The sequence below is a fragment of the Panthera leo genome, chromosome E1 (genome assembly GCF_018350215.1).
Source record: "Panthera leo isolate Ple1 chromosome E1, P.leo_Ple1_pat1.1, whole genome shotgun sequence".
NCBI lineage: Eukaryota > Metazoa > Chordata > Mammalia > Carnivora > Felidae > Panthera > Panthera leo.
In genome coordinates, this window is record NC_056692.1 from 39,236,051 (window position 1) to 39,253,397 (window position 17,347).

Sequence of the window (17,347 nt, forward strand, 5' to 3'; positions counted from 1 at the left end):
AGCTGTCAGCCCAGAGCCCGACACAGGGCTCGAACTCAGGGACTGTGAGATCATGACCTGAGCCAAAGTCAGATGCTTAACCAACTGAGCCACCCAGGCGACCCTAAAAGTTGTTACTTATCTGGGTGGCTCAGTCCATTAAGCGTCCGACTTCAGCTCAGGTCATGATCTCACAGCTCATGAGTTTGAGCCCCGCGATGGGGTCTGTGCTGACAGCTCAGAGCCTGGAGCCTACTCAGATTCTGTGTCTTCTTCTCTCTCTGTCCTCTCCTGCTCTCTGTCTGTCTTTCTCTCTCTCAAAAATAAATAAACTTAAAAAAATTTTTTACTTATAAACTAGGCGATGATTCTTTGAACACAATCGCCATAATGTTCTTGTAAATAATGGCCTTCTGTAGTGTATTCAGCTAAAGCATCTTTCCATTTTTAGGATTTCATTTATTTCTAAAAAGAACAATCCTCTTTTTGTAACTTGTGATTCCAGTATAAAAATAAGCACGGCTTCACCCACAGCTTCTCTCCATAGCTTGTATGTTCCATTGTGCCATTGAAGGTAACCACGTCTTACTTCTGTCTGAAGTCTTCAGCTGCTAATTTTACACTATCAGTCTGGAGCGTGAAGCTGGTGTTATTAATGGTTGTGTTTAATATCTGGAAAAGCAGGACACACATAGAAGCTGTGTTTGTTATGCTCATATTCTGAACTTTCATACACTGGTATTTAGCAATGCCTGTTTCAGGGTCTTCACAGAAATTTTTTATGTATATCGTTCTTAATGACAAATACATTAAATAGTTGTATAAGTATATCTATAGCATTTATCTCTTCTTTTGAGGATAGAGTGACTATAGGCAATGTACTCAGTTTAATTTTGTTTAAGTATTTTGGAAACATTTCTATAATTCTTTCCAGAAAATGAACTATATAAAAGTAAGCAAATTAGAAAAAAAAAAAAATGGAACATAGCTAAGAAGTACATTCTGTTGCTTGTTAAATTCCTTAATCTGGTTGAATTGAGGGAAGTACAGATATGGTGTAAGATGGTCTCAATCTTTTCATATTTTGTCACTTTGTCATATTTTGTCCAGCAGTAGCAAAATTTCTTACCTTGTTTTTAAGTTCCTCAAGTATCTGGTGATACTTTTTTTTTAAAAATGCTTATTTATTTTTGAGAGAGAGAGTGCAAGTGGGGGAGGGGCAGAGAAAGAGGGAGACACAGAATCTGAAGCAGGTTCCAGACTCTGAGCTGTCAGCACAGAGCCTGATGTGGGGCTCGAACCCACAAACTGTGAGATTGTGACCTGAGCCAAAGTCAGATGCTTAACTGACTGAGCCACCCAGGTGCCCCTCAGATGATGATACTTCTTTAGTCCTGTTTTACTTTTTGACCATTGCCTCAGGTCCAAATTTCTTTGATTTTATCTTCAAGTGAACTTGAAGTTTACTTGATGGTGCTCCAGAGCGCCATCTTGTCCAGGTAGACTGGGAGAGGGTCATTGAGGTTTTGCATCATATCCTTCTCATTATCAGAGAGCAACCTGCTCACACCTCCTCCCTGGTTAGCACCCCCAAAGTTGGTGGGAAAATCTCCCCCTGAGGAGCCACTTGAGCCTCTTTCTCCCCTATGATTCTTCCTTTCCCATGATCAGAATCTAATAGACTAGACTTTTGGGCAAAATGGGACATGATGGAAGGGTTTCAACCCTGCAAAACCAATCCTCCAAGAGAATGTTAGGGAGTTATCAATTAGTACCTCTTTTTCTAGTTGATAAAGTGGGTGTTTCCTTTTTGGTACAATTACCTAAAGGATTTTCAGTGACATCTGTAGTACTAAATTCTTGTTTTGTTAACTGTTTGTTAAACCCCATAGACTGTCTTATTTATTTTAAAGCACAGAAAATGCCTTCAGATATTTGTTATCTCCCACTGGAGAAATGAAGCAGATATCAGCCTACTTAAGCTTGTATTTTCACTTATGGAATTTCTGCCCTCATGCATTTTGGTGACTGTGCTTGTACCAACTTATTTTCCTTTGGAATTGTGTGATGAATATGCCATCTTTTCAGATGAAGCTATTTGAAATCAATTTTAGGGATTTCCGGTGAAGTTATAGTAAGTGGCAGATCCTTACCTTATGTATCCTGTCTTAAATAAGAATAAAATGTAGGAAGAGAGAATGGTCAGATTCCTTTTAATATTCTTCTTTCTTGATTTTGTCAATTGTAAGAAAATAATATTTTAAGTTTTAAATTTTTCTCAAAGCCTACCTTGGGCTTTCAAAGTGGTTAATAATATCTAGCTGTATATTCTTGTTTTATGGAAGTGTAGGACCCCCAAGAAAGTTAAAGAGAAAAGGAGGAACTGATACGCTATAATGTTTTGATTTAGTATTAAATAACAAACTTGTAAGTTTCTCCAGGTTCTTGTAAACCTCTGCTGTGGCCACCCCTGGCTCCTTCTGCAGGTGAATCAACATATGCAGATTTTGAATTGCAGCAGGTGATCTAAACTTGGAGACAATAACCATGACACATCCTACTTCCTCTCTCCAGATGCCTTTTTCTAATGGGAAGCCCCCCCCCCCATGATTTCCATATTACAAAACACATTTTTCTTCATTATGTATATTGTCAGAGGCAGTGAAATAAATCTGTCATCTATCTATCTATCTGTGTATCTATCTATCTTTAACTAAAAGCTGTCACACTAGAAAGACAATATTTTTGGTAAATAAACTCCATGTCACTTGATGTGCTTTTCATGCATGACCTTTGCTTCCTTTTTCTAAAGGGTAACTATTCCTATGAGCCTATTCCTATGTCTTTATACAACCTGCTGGCCCAGTAAATAAGCATTTCTTAAAACTTTTATTAACATTGAAACAATTTAACGTGGAATAAAATATTCAAATGGCTTATTCAGGAAACATACATGTCAAGCTGATAGTTACTGGCAGGTGGGGGGCTTTGGTGTAATACTGGTTGCATTTTAAGGTTTGTTGCATTTTTTCTAAATAATACCTATTTAGTATGTTGAGTGAGAGAATAAAAAATGTATTTTAAACACTTTTTAGGGCGAAATGATGACCCCAAATTAGTGGTAAGATTCTATAAAGTAAATAGAATTAAAAAAAGGAAGTTCCATGAGTTAGAAGAAAAAGAGAGAATAAAACATCCGGTGAAGGATAAAGTTTCTCTGTAAAAGTCCCAGCTCAATGGTCGTGTATATGCTATGGCCGTTGAAGTTAGACTCTATCAAAAGATTTACAAGTTTAGGGGTCATCCTCCCACTGCTCTTGATCCTTGTGTTCAATTCTGGGTGCCATAGTTTAAGAAGACTATTTAATTGTGAATATGTCCATTATATCCAAAACATGTGGTCTAGGTAATCAAGAGTATGGAAACAATGTCAGATGAGGCATGGCTAAAGAAATTGAGATTTTTGTTTAGAAAAAAGAAGACACGTGACCATTTAAAAATAGTTCCAAACGGGACATCTGGGTGGCTCAGTGGGTTGAGTGTCCGACCTCAGCTCAGGTCATGATCTCCAGGTTCCTGAGTTCAAGCCCCATGGCAGGCTGGCTGCTGTCGGCACAGAGCCCACTTCAGAACCTCTGTTCCTCTTTCTCTCTGCCCCTCCCTGCTTACACTCTCTCAAAAACAAATATAACATTAAAAAGAATGTTTGAATGCTGAAGACAAGATAAAGGATTCTTCCCTTGAGCTTTCAGAAGGAACACAGCTCTGTCAACATCTTGATTTAAAAAACCAAAAAAAGCTCCAAAGGCCTGAACCAGGATCAGATTGCTGGAAGTTACACAGAGACAGATCTGGCTCCATATAAGGAAACCATTTCTAACTTTACACCTGTTCTTAAATGGAATGATCTCCCTTACCAAGTCATGAACTTTGCAAGGTCTGGGCACCTTCAAGCAGGGACTAGAGGCCTAGAATAATCTTCCAGGAAGAATTTCTATCCTGGGTGTTTGGGATAGAAATTGAGGGTTTGGAATAAAAGTCGCCATCCAACTCTTTAAAACTCTGTGATTTTTATGTTATTATTGTGATAGAAATCGCAAGCATTAATACTGGATCTTCATGGAAACTTTTGAGTGTGGCACCCCCAGAGGGGAAAGTACAATTGCCTTATCTTGAAATGGTGCCACAAAGCCTTTGTTTACGTGACAACCATCATGGAGATTTAAAAACCTGACTTCTTGGTCTTAGGCAAACTAATAAAAAGTCATTTGAAGTAATTTATTTTGTAGCTAGCTGCCAGCAATGAATAAAGCTAAAAGCAGTACGTGTTTCTAAAGATCAGAGTGTTAGGGATGAGCTAGTGGAGGTGGTGGTGTTGGGAAACACTTCCCAGCTCTACGGGGCCATTAAGAAGCAAGCTGGAGTCCGCGTGATATAGTCCTCCTGCAGTGTTGTAACCGTAGGCTTTCGTGTTCCTTGCGGTTTGGTCAATGAAATAAACATATTCCCCCCCGCCCCCACCCCAGGAATCTATGCACTTGATACATGATAGATCTGTGATAGATATGTTCTGGGCTTGTCTTCTATACGCCATTTAAATACTAACATTAAGGGCATCTGGGTGGCCCAGTTGGTTGAGCAGCGATTCTCAATTTCAGCTCAGGTCATGATCGCAGGATTGATGAGGTGGAGCCCTGCGTCGGGCTCCCTGCTGGGTGTGGAGCCTCCTTAAGATTCTCTCTTTCCCTCTGCCTATGCCCCTCCCCCACCTCTTAAAAAAATAAAGATAAATGCTAAACATTAAAAAAAATTAGTTGAAATGTTATCTCAGTGTTTGCTCCTTTCCACCTTATCATTTCATATTGCCAGTGATATTACAAATGAGAAAATTTTTTTTCTTTCTTTTTAAATGTTTATTTATTTATTTTGAGAGAGAGAGAGAGAGAGAGAGAGCGAGCATGGGAGCCGGGAAAGGGCAGAGAGAAAGGGAGAGAGATAATCCTAAGCAGGCTCCGCATTGTCAGCAAAGAACTCTACACAGGGCTGGATCTCACAAACTGTGAGATCATGACCTGAGCTGAGATCCAGTCAGATGTTTAATCAACTGAGCCACCCAGGTGCCCCCAGAAAATTGTTTTTAAAAGAGCTTGACCCATATTTCCTGTTTTTTTTTTCAAGTATCCCATTTGAGCCACTGATAATTTTTTAAAATGTTGTATTACATGTAGTATTTTGCTAGTTGAGGAGGTTATTGGGAAAATATTACTTGAGCTACATTCTGGGTGATTTATATTCATCACTGTATTCTCTTATAGGTCTTTTGAACAGGGTCTAATTCCATGAAGTCATTAAGCAAATTTAGGCTACTTTCCATAGGGTCTCAAATCCTTTGGCTGTTTCCTCTTCCCTGCTTCCTACAAACCTCGTTTCTTGCTTCTAATCTTTGTGAGGACAGATACCATGTCCAGCACCCTCACCATTCTTGCCCATTGTCCCTTGAGGTCGGAGTGACAAGAACGACCGTATGAATCTCTGGATCAAAAGTCAACCGATGAAAATTCATACCACGTAGGCACTGGCTCTTCCTTCTTAAGAGTAAGTCCGCACTCATTGAAAAGTTGGTGGATTGCTGAACTATAGAGTTCCAGAATAAAACATACGCAGTTTTATGTCATGTGGTTTTGAAGTGATTTCAGGACAGGTCATAGTGTGCAAACACCCTATCCTTAACATTTTGTTCAGTACTCTAAGGAAATTTCATGATCCCAAATGGCTCAGTAATTCCCGTTTTAAAAATTGAAATGCGGGTTGCCTGGGTGGCTCAGTTGGTTGAGTGTCCGACTTTGGCTCAGGTCATGATCTCATGGTTCAGTCATTTGGTTGTTGGATGGCTACTGTTTGTAAGAAGTATTCTGGGTGCAGAGGAGTTCTGAAGAGGAGAGGTGACCTCCTGGGGCACGTGGTGGGGAGAAAAGATGGAGCAGGCATTATAGAGGAACCAGTTAAAAAAAAAGTGGTCATGGGGCACCTGAGTGGTTTAGTCGGTTGAGCGTCCTTTTTGGCTTAGTTCATGATCTCACAGTTCATGAGTTCGGTCCCTGAGTCAGGCTCTGTGCTGACAGCTCAGAGTACAGCCTGCTTCAGATTCTGTGTCTCCCTCTCTCTCTGCCCCTCCCCTGCTCACACTCTGTCTGTGTCTCTCTCTCTCAAAAATAAATAAACATTAAAATTTTTTTTTAATTGAAATGCTAGAGACGTATTTTACTGCATCTCAGCATGTTCTGGCCTTTTCTGTATCTGTAAATGGTCATTTAGTACAAATGTGGCCTCTTAACACATGTCAGGGAAACACAGGATGAGGGTTTTCACCTAAAGATGATTTTCAGAGTGGCCATATACTGTTGCTTTGACATGCAGATAATACCAGGCATAAACGTAGGTGCCAGGTGGTACAGGACTACAAGCGTGCATCTGGGAAGACTCACAGAAAGAGGCTTCCCCAGTGTGGCCGTGATGACCCGAGGGACCAGAGGCTGCACACAACTGGTTTCCATTTGTGTCTTTCCACTATTAATCCACATTGGATCAGCTGGTTCATATTTCTGAAATTTTCACTAGAGGAAAAACATCCAAGGTTTAAGTTACTGTAATGGCTTGATGGGAAACATATGTTTGAAGACAGTGTTGCTCTTTTTGAGTAGTGGTTTGTGCTTGTAGCTATTATATATATAATATATATATATATATTACTATATATATATTATATATAACTCTGTAGTTGTCTATCAAAGCAGAAGTCCCAGTGTGCTTGCAGGTTCATTTTTAGGTTTTATTCAATATGCCTAGAAAATGAAAAGCTACATGTTTTGGGTGGTTTTGGATTATTAAAGTTTGATACTCTCGGGGCACCTGGGTGGCTCAGTCGGTTGAGCGTCTGACTTCGGCTCAGGTCATGATCTCATCAGTTGATGAGTTCGAGCCCTGCATCGGGCTCTGTGGTGACAACTCAGAGCCTGGAGCCTGCTTCAGATTCTAAGTCTCCGTCTCTCTCTGCCCCTCCCCTGCTCATGCTGTTTCTCTCTCTGTCTCAAACATAAATAAACATTAAAAATTTTTTTTAAAAAGTTTGATACTCTCATACAGATCTTATTGGTTTTATATTTGAAGGTATAATTTGCATAAATTATGTTCAGGTTCATCCTTTGTAATTTTAAATTTGGCTTTTTATGCCACGCCTGGCATTCTTTTCTTGAGGACTGGCTTCTGGGGTTGATTCTCTAGTTTGTGATCTGGTGCTATTGAATTCCTCAAGTGGAAAAGTCCTTAACCAGTGTGGCTTTGTCCTGTGTCTGGTTCTTCCTGGGACTGAGCCGGTACCATCTCCTGCCCTACATTAAGAAGCTTCATTGTCCCAAGCAAGACAAGACAGAGCCCCGTGGCCAACTCAGCAGTGGACAGTGGGAAAAGGAAACACCAGCTTGGCTAAGTGACAGTTTTTGGCTAGAGGTGTGGCTAGATTTGGTAAGGGTACAAGTATCTGAGATCTCTTCTCTTTGGAGCTTTTGAGGTTTTCAGAAATCTGGAGCCATATCACATATCCCATTTTCTTTCCCACAACTTTTTTAGGGACACTAAGACCTAATTTCAGCTATCAGTGAGTTCCAATGGGATGTTGCTAGAAATGCCCACATGCCAAATGGCTATAATCTTGATTTTTATGAAGAGGGTACTATATAAATAACAAATTAATATTAGTATAATAACAATGCAGCTAGATCATAACTGAAAGCTTTATTTCTAGGGAAAATATTGAATTTCTTAAAAAATTTCCAGAAGCATTTAGTTAACTTGCAAAAGTAAGTTTATTGAAGCATGGAAACAGAGCAAAATTGTCATTTCAACTTTTTCAAGAGCGTTGTGGGTAAGAAAAGAAGAAGATGCAGAAAAATTATTTGGTTAGCTATTTCTGGATGGAATCTTTTCCCTGAAGACATCCAGAAAGATGGCTAGAAAGATTGATGTGATTTCTTCATTTGTGTCCTTTCATTATTTTTCTGAAAGACACTCTTGCTGATCTGGAAATTGCTTACTTAACTTTCACTTCAGAAACATTGCTGACCTGAGATGAGATGACTTTGCCGTCCACCACTTCCTCCACAATGGTCTTTGTTACTCTTGTCTTGTTTGCCTCTGAAAATCACAGAATCACCATGTCAGTTTGGAAATAATCACAGAAACCCAGATCAAGAGAAATTCAAGTACATTCCTTAAGTATGTTCTCTCTGGGTTAAGATTATGTAAACAAGAGTATACACTTTCTTTTTAATGTTTATTTTTGAGAGAGAGAGGGAGAGGGAGGGAGGGAGGGGCAGAGAGAGAGGGAGACAGAGGATCCAAAGCTTGTTCTGTGCTCATAGCAGAGAGCCCAATGTAGGGCTTGAACTCATGGGCCGTGAGATCACAACCTGAGCCGAAGTCGGAGACTCAACTGACTGAGCCACCCAGGTGCCCCTGTACACTTTTTATATGACAAGCAAAGCATGCCTTTACTTTAAATGATAAAACGATCACGAACATTAAAATATGTTTACCTCTTCCTTGGCCAGAGCAGCTTCCAGATCTTGAGTCACCAGACACAGACAAATCCCTAGATCCCATGTTTCTGGATCCTGTATTTCTGGAGCCCAAGTTTCTAAAATCAGATCCTCCAAAACCAGAACTGCTAGAGGAAAAAAGGAATTGTGTTCCTTTGTAGTTTGCAAAGGCGGGACGAACCCTTCACGCAGGGGGCTCTCCCTGCGGAAGGTAAATGACTTTTGATTCAACCATGTCACTGTGACTTTTCAAACCCAAGTCCAGCCCCCAACCCCCATTTTGGTTTGGTAACATAAGTACCCCAAGGAACGCACTGAGCAGCTGACTGTCATTTACCCTCCCTCTCCATCCAGCAGGCGGTGGTAGGTCTCAATCTCCATCTCCAGGCGGGTCTTGACGTTCAGCAGCTGCTCATATTCTGCGTTCTGGCATTCGGTCTCGCCCCGGATCTGGCAGATCTGTTCCTCCAGGCCGCTGATCTGCATCTGGATCTCTGACAGCTGAGCCATGTAGTCAGCTTCTGTGTCAGCCAGGGTCGCTTCCAGGGAGCTTTTCTAAAAGAAAAAGCCAGTTAAAAAAAAAAAATCATGATGAAAATAAGTCATGGGATGATTTTTTTTTTTTAACGCAAAATAGCGTAAGGTACAAAGAGAAGTTACACCCTATGTTGTTATATCATGGGTTCCTTCATTTTTGTTGGCATAACCGCTTTCCTTGACACTAAATCTTTTATGAAAGTATATTGTCTTTCACTAGAATGTTTCACGCTTTCTACAACCACCAGCCAGTGCTCCTGACGCCCTTTTATTACGTGCCAAGCGGAACATCTTGGCAAAGAGGGAGAATGAAACCGCTCAACTCCCTGTTGGAGGTTTTGCAAACCTCTTTGCGCTCACCATGGCCGTTTGGGACTGAAGCTCAATTTCCAGGGCTTGCAGAGTACGTCTCAGTTCTGTGATCTCATTCTTGGCAGAACTGGCTGCTCCGGCATCGGTAGAAATTTGTGCTTGCAGTGATGCGCTCTAAATAAAAAAGAGAATGGCAGTCGCTGCAGGCTGAAGAAATGACCTGAAGTGGCTTGCGTGTGACTCTCAGACACCCAGCAGTGATAACCTGCCTGCTTGTTGAACTGCTCCTCGGCCTCGCGGCAATTTTGCTCCGCCAGCTCTTCATACTGTGCCCTCATGTTATTCAGTAACTTGGTCAGGTCGGTGCCGGGGGCGGCGTTCATTTCCACGGTCACGTCCCCTCCGGAGCTTCCTTGCATAGTCTTCATTTCCTAGCGCGAAGAAAAAAGATCACGGTGATAGAAACAGAAAAGCAAAGGGGCGCCTGGGTGGCTCGGTCGGTTGAGCGTCCGACTTTAGCTCAGGTCGTGATCTCAAGGTTCATGAGTTCAAGCCCCGCTCGGGCTCTGTGCTGACAGGTTGGAGCCTGGAGCCTGCTCCCGATTCTGTGTCTCCCTCTCTCTGCCCCTCCCCCGCTCGTGCTCTGTCTCTCTCTCTGTCAAAAATAAACATTAAAAAGAAAAAAATTTTAAAAACAGAAAAGCAAAGACCTCTTCTTCCTCCTCCTTCTCCTCCTCCTCCTCCTCTTCCTCTTCTTTTAGAGAGAGGGCAAGTGTGTGTCCGAGGGAGGAGCAGGAGAGAGAGAATCTTAAGCAGGCTCCATGTTCAGGGTAGAGCCCTATGAGGGGCTCAGGCGCTGGATCTCATGACCCTGGTATCATAACCTGAGCCGAAATCGAGACTTGAACACTCAACTGACTGAGCCACCCAGGCGCCCCAAGACTTCTTAAAACATGCAGAGCCAACAAAAAAATTGAAACTAGGACACTAAAGGCTACCCCCTGCTTCCCACCAAAATCAGATATAATTTGTTCATGACTGCTTTTTTCCTTGGACATAAGAGTTGGAAATCCACTTAGATAGAATTTTTTACAGAATGGATGTGCGGGAAGTACGTAGGTCAGAGTCATTTAATAGTGCGGAATGTGCTCCTACCTCCTCGTGGTTCTTCTTCAGGTAGGCCAGCTCCTCGGTGAGGCTCTCAATCTGCATCTCCAGGTCAGAGCGTGTCATGGTCAGGTCATCCAGAACTTTCCGAAGGCCGTTGATGTCGGCCTCCACGGCCTGCCAGAGATATAGCTCGTTCTCATACCTGGAAAGGACAGTATAGAGCATTTCAGAGTACATCCATTCTTATGTATTCAAGAAAAAGTTTTTTTCCTCTGAGCTATTTGATAAAAGAAAGCTACCAAGTTTTCTCTTAGGAGTTTTTCCCATGGAAAGAAAATTATGAACCTAATGTTAATCCTACTGATGGCTAATTTTTTTTTATAACAAAAACTCATCTTTATTTTGACCTGTTTTTTGTTTCCTTGTTGGTGGAGTGGCGGTTTTAAAAATTTACTCTTGGAGGGGCGCCTAGGTGGCTCAGTCAGTTGAGCGTCTCTTGATTTTGGCCCAACTCATGATCTCAGGATTGTGAAATCAAGCCTTGCATTGGATTCTGTGCTGGGCATGGAATCTGCTTAAGATTCTCTCTCTCTCTCTCTCTCTCTCTCTCTCTGTTTCTCTCTCTCTCTCACTCCTGCCTTCGGTCCCTCCCCCCCACTGGTGTTCTCTTTCTCTCTCAAATTTACTCTTGGTGGAATGTTTGTAAATGTAGGTCTTGATCCCCTAAAAGATATTTCTTTGAGCTTAGAATAAAGGAAACAGACAGATTGAATTTTATTTTTCCTACAACATTTGTTTTCAAGTCTTTGCTTTTCTTACTTCAGTCTGAAGTCATCAGCAGCCAATCTGGCATTGTCAATCTGCAAAACGATCCCAGCATTTTCAATAGTTGCAGCAATGATCTAGAAAAGACAATAATAGTGAATGAATCATGGATGCTTTTTACCTGTATCTGCACACGCACCTGTGAGGGTAGGTGTCCCGTGAGTCGGTTTTTAAAGGTAAATTGTTTTGAAAACTTGCTTAGTAATGACATCTTTATTGATAATCTGGCATAGCTGAACTACATCTTTCTGCAAAAAGGTAACAGTTTGCTGGAATCAGCATGGAACATTGTTTTATAGAACACAGTCCTCTGCTTATTTTTGCTGCTTTGGAAGATCAGTTGTTCTATAAGTTCTTTCAGAAAACTGTGCAAAAAATGAATTTCACTTCTAAAAAGTTTTTAAAAAATATTCCCCATACAACAATGGCTAAACATTTCAGATTATGCACATTCTCATACAATATTTGCACCAGATTTTCCAGGAAGAAAAACAGTTGTAAAGATTATTTAAATCTAACAAGATACTGGAATATGTCAACCTGCTAGAATTAATCATGAAAATAAATACTAGATAAAGCTAGTATTGACTCACTGCCATCATTCTTCTATGTACATGTTAATTAGCTGCCTCGCATTATATAAATTTTTCTCTTATGTAGAAATACTCAAATTTGAGAGGCAAACAGATCATTAATGTGGTCGGATGTCATATGCAGTATTGTCATAGTTAAAACACACCAAATCCCATTTTACATATACAACAAGCAAATATGTCTTCAAATAATTCCTTGACTTAAAACCTTCATTACAGTACATGATCTGAATAAGAGCAGAAGATACAGAAATAATAGAACTCAGCAGTGGATAGTGTCTCACCTGATTCCGGAGATCTTCAATTACTGGATAGTATTTGTTGTAATCTTTTCCAGATCCACCATCTCCAGACCCAGGCCCAAATTTGTCATACCACTCCTTGATTTTGTTCTCCAGATCACTGTTGGCCTCCTCCAGGGCTCTGACCTTGTCTAGGTAACTGGCCAGGCGGTCATTGAGGTTCTGCATGGTTTGCTTTTCACCTCCGGAGAAAAGTCCCCCATCACCAACACCACCCCCTCTTCCACCCCCCAGACCACCGCCATAGATGTAGAAGCCTCCACTAGCACCCCCCCCAATTCCAGAGCCCCCACCAAAGCCAGACCCCCCACCAAAGCCAGAGCCTCCGCCAAAGCCAGAACCCCCGCCAAAGCCAGAACCCCCACCAAAGCCAGCCCCAGAGCCTGAAGTGCCTCCAAAGCCACCCTGTACCGAGCTACCAAAACCTCCTCCGGAGCCACTGCTTGATCCCCGACTCAGGCCACAGCCACCGGTTCCTCCTCGGAAGCCCCGGGTAGAGCCATCCCCCAGACCGCATCTGCTTCCACTGCTGAAGCTGCTCCCAGCAGCGGACACCCTGACCAAGCCGCTGCCCCCAGCCCTGGAAGAGGAGACACGAGATGAGCAAGACATGGTGCTCCTGCAAACGTTCAGCTTGTCCAGGTGAACAAGAGAGAGGACAGGGAAGAATGTACTTGCAAGCTCTCCTTTTGCCCTTATATACACACTTTTAGGGTGTTCCTTTTCTGTGTCACGTCTTAATCCCTGTTACAGTTTTGCTAATCTGCAATTGGATAATTTCTTTTTTGTGAACACACTCCCCTGGCTCTTTTTCTGAAGCTAGGCCAGAGCCTCAGGGCATTTACTATATCAAGAAAAAAAAAATAAGGTGGAGCAAAGCAAAAACTTTTTTCCCCCAGAATTACAGTTTTAATCTTTCAGAGTTTTAGATGACTGATCATGCTTTTCTGAATGAGTTCTATTCATTTTGCTTCATGATTTCCCAATTGAAGGACACATCCCCAGATTAGCAAATGTAATTAAAATACTTAATGCAATGAGGATGGAAATTTCCCATCAAACTCATAACTTTTGTTCATATTATTCTCTTAAAGTTGGAATTAGCTTGCACATCAGCATTAGTTTTAGACTTAATTGTCTTTCTCTATGATTATTTCAATCAGCATATTTCTAAGGTTACGTTTGTGTTGAAGTTTTCTCTGTATTCTGAGATCAGGCTAGATATTTTTGCTGTTAATAAGAAAACATTAAATATAACAGTCTTCCCTGCATGTATTAGTAGATCTCAGCAACACGTTTATCTGAGCAGAGAATGTCTCAGAGAGATTGACAACATCTTTAGGTGGATTGCTTCAGCATCCGTTGGGAGTTGATTGTCACTGATGTAATGGGTACGAAGATGCTTTTCTTTCTGATTGAATTGAAGTCTGAGATGGTGATACCAACTTTCCTTCTTTGGAGTAAAATATTAAGAAACTAAGGGATGATGTTGATTTCATCTTTGTTTTAAAGATACCTACAGAAGGGTCCTGAATCCATTTCTGCTAACCAATATTATGCCTGGAGTCATTTTGCAGATACCAAAGTGTGGAGTTCCCCCCGTCTACTTTCTGCTCGTGTTTTTCAATTTTTGTTGAAAAGATATTTAGAAAAGATCTGTATCCTTTTCTGATAACTAATGTTATGATTGGGATTCATTTTATAAATACCAAAGTCTAGAATCCTCCCCAGTTCACTTTCTGCTTCCTGTTTTTCTGTCCCTTTGTACTTTAGATTATTTCCATTTGCCTCTGCTAGTAGTTTCTGTGGTTTAAAAGCTTTTTTTGGAGGGGGGGTGCCTGGGTGTCTCAGTCAGTTAAACATCCGGCTCTTGGTTTCGGCTCAGGTCATGATCTCACGGTTCATAGGTTCAAGCCCCGAGTCGGGTTTTGAGCTGCTGGTGCAGAGCCTGTTTAGGATTATCTCTCTCTTTCTCTCTCTTTCTGCCCCTCCCCTGCTCTCTTGTTCTCTCTCAAAGTAAATAAGTAAACTTTAAAAAACAATGTTTAAAAGTGTTATTTTTTCTTGAGACAATTCCTGTATGATTCCATTTATATGAGGTGCCTGGTGTAACCAAATTCAGAGACAGAAAATAGAATGGTAGTTGTCAGTGGCTGGGTGTGGGGGAAATGATGAGTTCTTTAATGGATATAGTTTTAGTTTTGCAAGATGAAGAGTTCTGGAGGTCGGTTGCACAGCAATGTGAATGTACTTAACACTACTGAACACACACTTAACAAATGTGAAGATGGTAAATTTTATGTTATGTCCATTTTACCACAATTTTTAAAAAGTGTCTTTAAAAAAAGTATAGATGCTTCTAAAATATTTCTTGGCCTCCTTAGCTGTATGCTCAAGTAGCTGACTTTTGCTTATTTAAAACTGTTTTTATCTTGGCAGTCCATGTTAAACTATGTGTGTGCTTTAACCTTTATAATTGATCATTTATTTTCCAGCATTCTGCCTTCTGTTAATTTCTTTTTGGACTGCCTTTGATTGGGGCACACTATTAAGTAGGTGATAGTTTCCTTTGCTGGGTGGCTCTTCAGGAATTAGCTTTTATATTTACCTGCTCTGCTTTCACAGGAGTGATGTGTTGACATTCTTATATGTAGGGTGCTATCTCTCCAAGGCGTCCAAGGTGCTTTATAAATTTTAAATTGTTAAACTGGGAGTAATTCTCATCACACCCATCACACCCGTAACAAAAAAAAGCACCAACCATTACCTTACATTGGTCATCTTGCCTCACCCCTCCCCAGAGCTAGGAAACCCAGGAAGCTGGAGCAGGAAGGATTAAATGATATGTAAATACTGGAGAGGAGAAACAATCACTGGGCTTTTTTTTCCCTTTTAAATTTATAAAATGTAATCTTTCCACATTCAGAAAGGCTGGCATTTGGCTAAAAGAAGGTTTAAAGAAAGGAACAAGAGCTAAGTGAAAGAAATCTCATAAAACTGAGAAATTTCAGAGCCTAAGTAGAAAGAGATTTCTGTGCAAAAGCTCTAAAAGACAACATTCAGCAGGATCTTTGGCCTCTGAATTTTGCTTGGAGTTTGTGTTTTTAGTTGTCCTGTGAGTTGTGCCTTTTTCATGTTGGCAGCTTTACTTACCTTCTGTTTTGGGATATCTGGATGTTTGGGTCTCCACTGAAGAAGCTTGTGATGACTGAGGTATTCCTCTTGTGTCCTTTTTTTTTTTTTTAGCTTTCTTCTTGGTATAATTTTTAATGCTAACATCTATTTCTTCTTTGTTTTTTAAAATTCAGATTCAAGATTAAGTTCTAAGATGCTTCTCTGATACTCTGTATTCAGACAGGATGGCTGGGAAGGGCATTTAATAAATAAAACGACTATTAATACCTCAAATTCTTTGCCTAATGAAGTAATGTATAAATAAATGTAGATGTAAACCCACAGATTTTTTTCTGTTCATTAGTATTCCCTGAAATGCATTTTTAATGCTTTCTTTGTATGTATCTATGTTCCTTTACTTTTAAACTTTTTTTTTTTTTAATGTTTATTTTCTTTGAGAGAGAGACAGAGTGCTAGCGGTGGGGGGCAGGAAGAGAGAGGGAGACACAGAATTGGAAGCAGGCTCCAGACTCCGAGCTGTCAGCACAGAGGCTCACATGGCGCTGGAACCCACAAACCGTGAGATCATGACCTGAGCCAAAGTTGGACACTTAATGGACTGAGCCACCCAGGCGCCCCGTGTTCCTTTACTTTTAAATGATAAAACTATCCGACTAATCCTAATTCTATGATTTGCAAACTCTAGACCATTGGTGTTCAGTGGATTAAAGGGTTTTAATCACATATGTCAATACAACTCTGTTCTTGCCTGAAGTGTTAGAATTCTTTAGTAAACATTGGTCCCCGTTGTTTTATGACATCCTCCAAATTTGATACCCACTCTCTTTATTTGAAATAATGACGCGCAAAGCTCACAAATTAGTTCTTGCCATTTCTTTCATTTGTAAACTGAAATGAATCAAGAATCTGGTAAGATTCCAGTGAAACATAATGTTCAGAAATGCCAGCTTCAGTGCCTGGCATCAAAAGTTGCTCAGTATAAGGTGGTTTAAAAGAAATGGAGTGAATCCCCAATATCCAGGCTCCCAGTTCAATGCTGCCCTCAGTTATACATTGTTTTGAACAGTTTCTTGTTAACAGTTTCTTTTACTTGCAAAGAATCATGTAAACTAGGGTTCATTATGCAATCAAACTTTTGCAATGGGTGCAGAATGATTTGCCAATAGTGACCGCTGACAAAATTTTTATCAGATAGATTACTAGCATTTTTTAAATATCCAGATTAATATAGTCTATGTTTTTAGACTGGTAGGAAAACCAAGTACTGAAAGGTGTGGGATACTGCCCCTGATAAATCTTTTTTTTTTTAAGATTTTTTTTGGGGGGGAGGAGGGCAATGTGTGGCCCAGTTGGTTAAGTGTCTCCTGGTTTGGGCTCAGGTCATGATCTTGTAGCTTCGTGGATTCCAGCCGTGGACTGGGCTCTGTGCTGGCAGCACGGAGCCTGCTTGGGATTCTTTCTCTCTCTCTCTCTCTGCCCCTCCACAACTTGCACTGTCTCTGTTTTTCTCAAAGTAAATAAATAAACTCAAAAAAATTTAAAAAAGAAAGATTTTATATTTTTAAGGTAATCTCTACACCCAATGTGGGGCTCAAACCCCAACCCTGGAATCAAGAGTTAACACGCTCCACTGACTGAGCCAGCCAGGCACCTCTACCCCTGCTGAATCTTGAGTTGAGGGACTAGAATAAACTTGGGGCTCCTATTTTCTGCTTGTTCTAGGGAATCTGTTGCATGGTTTTCTTTTCTTTTTTAATGTTTATTTATTTATTTTGAGAGATAGAGAGGCAGAGAGAGGGAAAGAGAATTCCAAGCAGGGTCCATGCTGACAGAGCCCAACACATGGCTCGGTGGCACGAACTCTGATCATGACCTGAGTTGAAATCTAGAGTCAGACGCTTACCCGACGCAGCCACCCAGGCGCCCCTGTTACATGGTTTTCAAATGGAAGCATAAGATC

General features: G+C 40.9%; 1 protein-coding gene across 2 annotated transcripts; it reads right to left on the reverse strand.

The window, feature by feature from the left end:
* Positions 1-7,858: 7,858 nt before the first annotated feature.
* KRT24 (keratin 24) lies at positions 7,859-12,864 on the reverse strand. Of its 2 annotated transcripts, none has more exons than XM_042915333.1 (8): positions 12,235-12,864; positions 11,352-11,434; positions 10,578-10,734; positions 9,692-9,853; positions 9,471-9,596; positions 8,911-9,128; positions 8,571-8,698; positions 7,859-8,169 (listed from the first exon to the last, which is right to left on the reverse strand). In XM_042915333.1, the coding sequence occupies exons 1-8, from the start codon at positions 12,862-12,864 to the stop codon at positions 8,066-8,068; spliced, it is 1,608 nt and encodes a 535-aa protein (XP_042771267.1). In that variant the 3' UTR covers positions 7,859-8,065. The 2 variants fall into 2 exon arrangements, with proteins under 2 accessions (XP_042771267.1, XP_042771266.1); XM_042915332.1 differs by having other exon boundaries at positions 8,571-8,701.
* Between the last annotated feature and the right edge of the window lie 4,483 nt (positions 12,865-17,347).

Excerpts from the sequence above, each read along its gene's own strand:
- KRT24 (XM_042915332.1), bottom strand. The coding sequence starts at position 12,864 with ATGTCTTGCTCATCTCGTGTCTCCTCTTCCAGGGCTGGGGGCAGCGGC. Across the intron at positions 9,597-9,691 it reads AGGAGCAGTTCAACAAGCAG|AGCGCATCACTGCAAGCACA; the intron begins GCAGGTTATCAC and ends TTTTTTATTTAG. Across the intron at positions 9,129-9,470 it reads TTCAGTCCCAAACGGCCATG|AAAAGCTCCCTGGAAGCGAC; the intron begins GTGAGCGCAAAG and ends TTTTTCTTTTAG.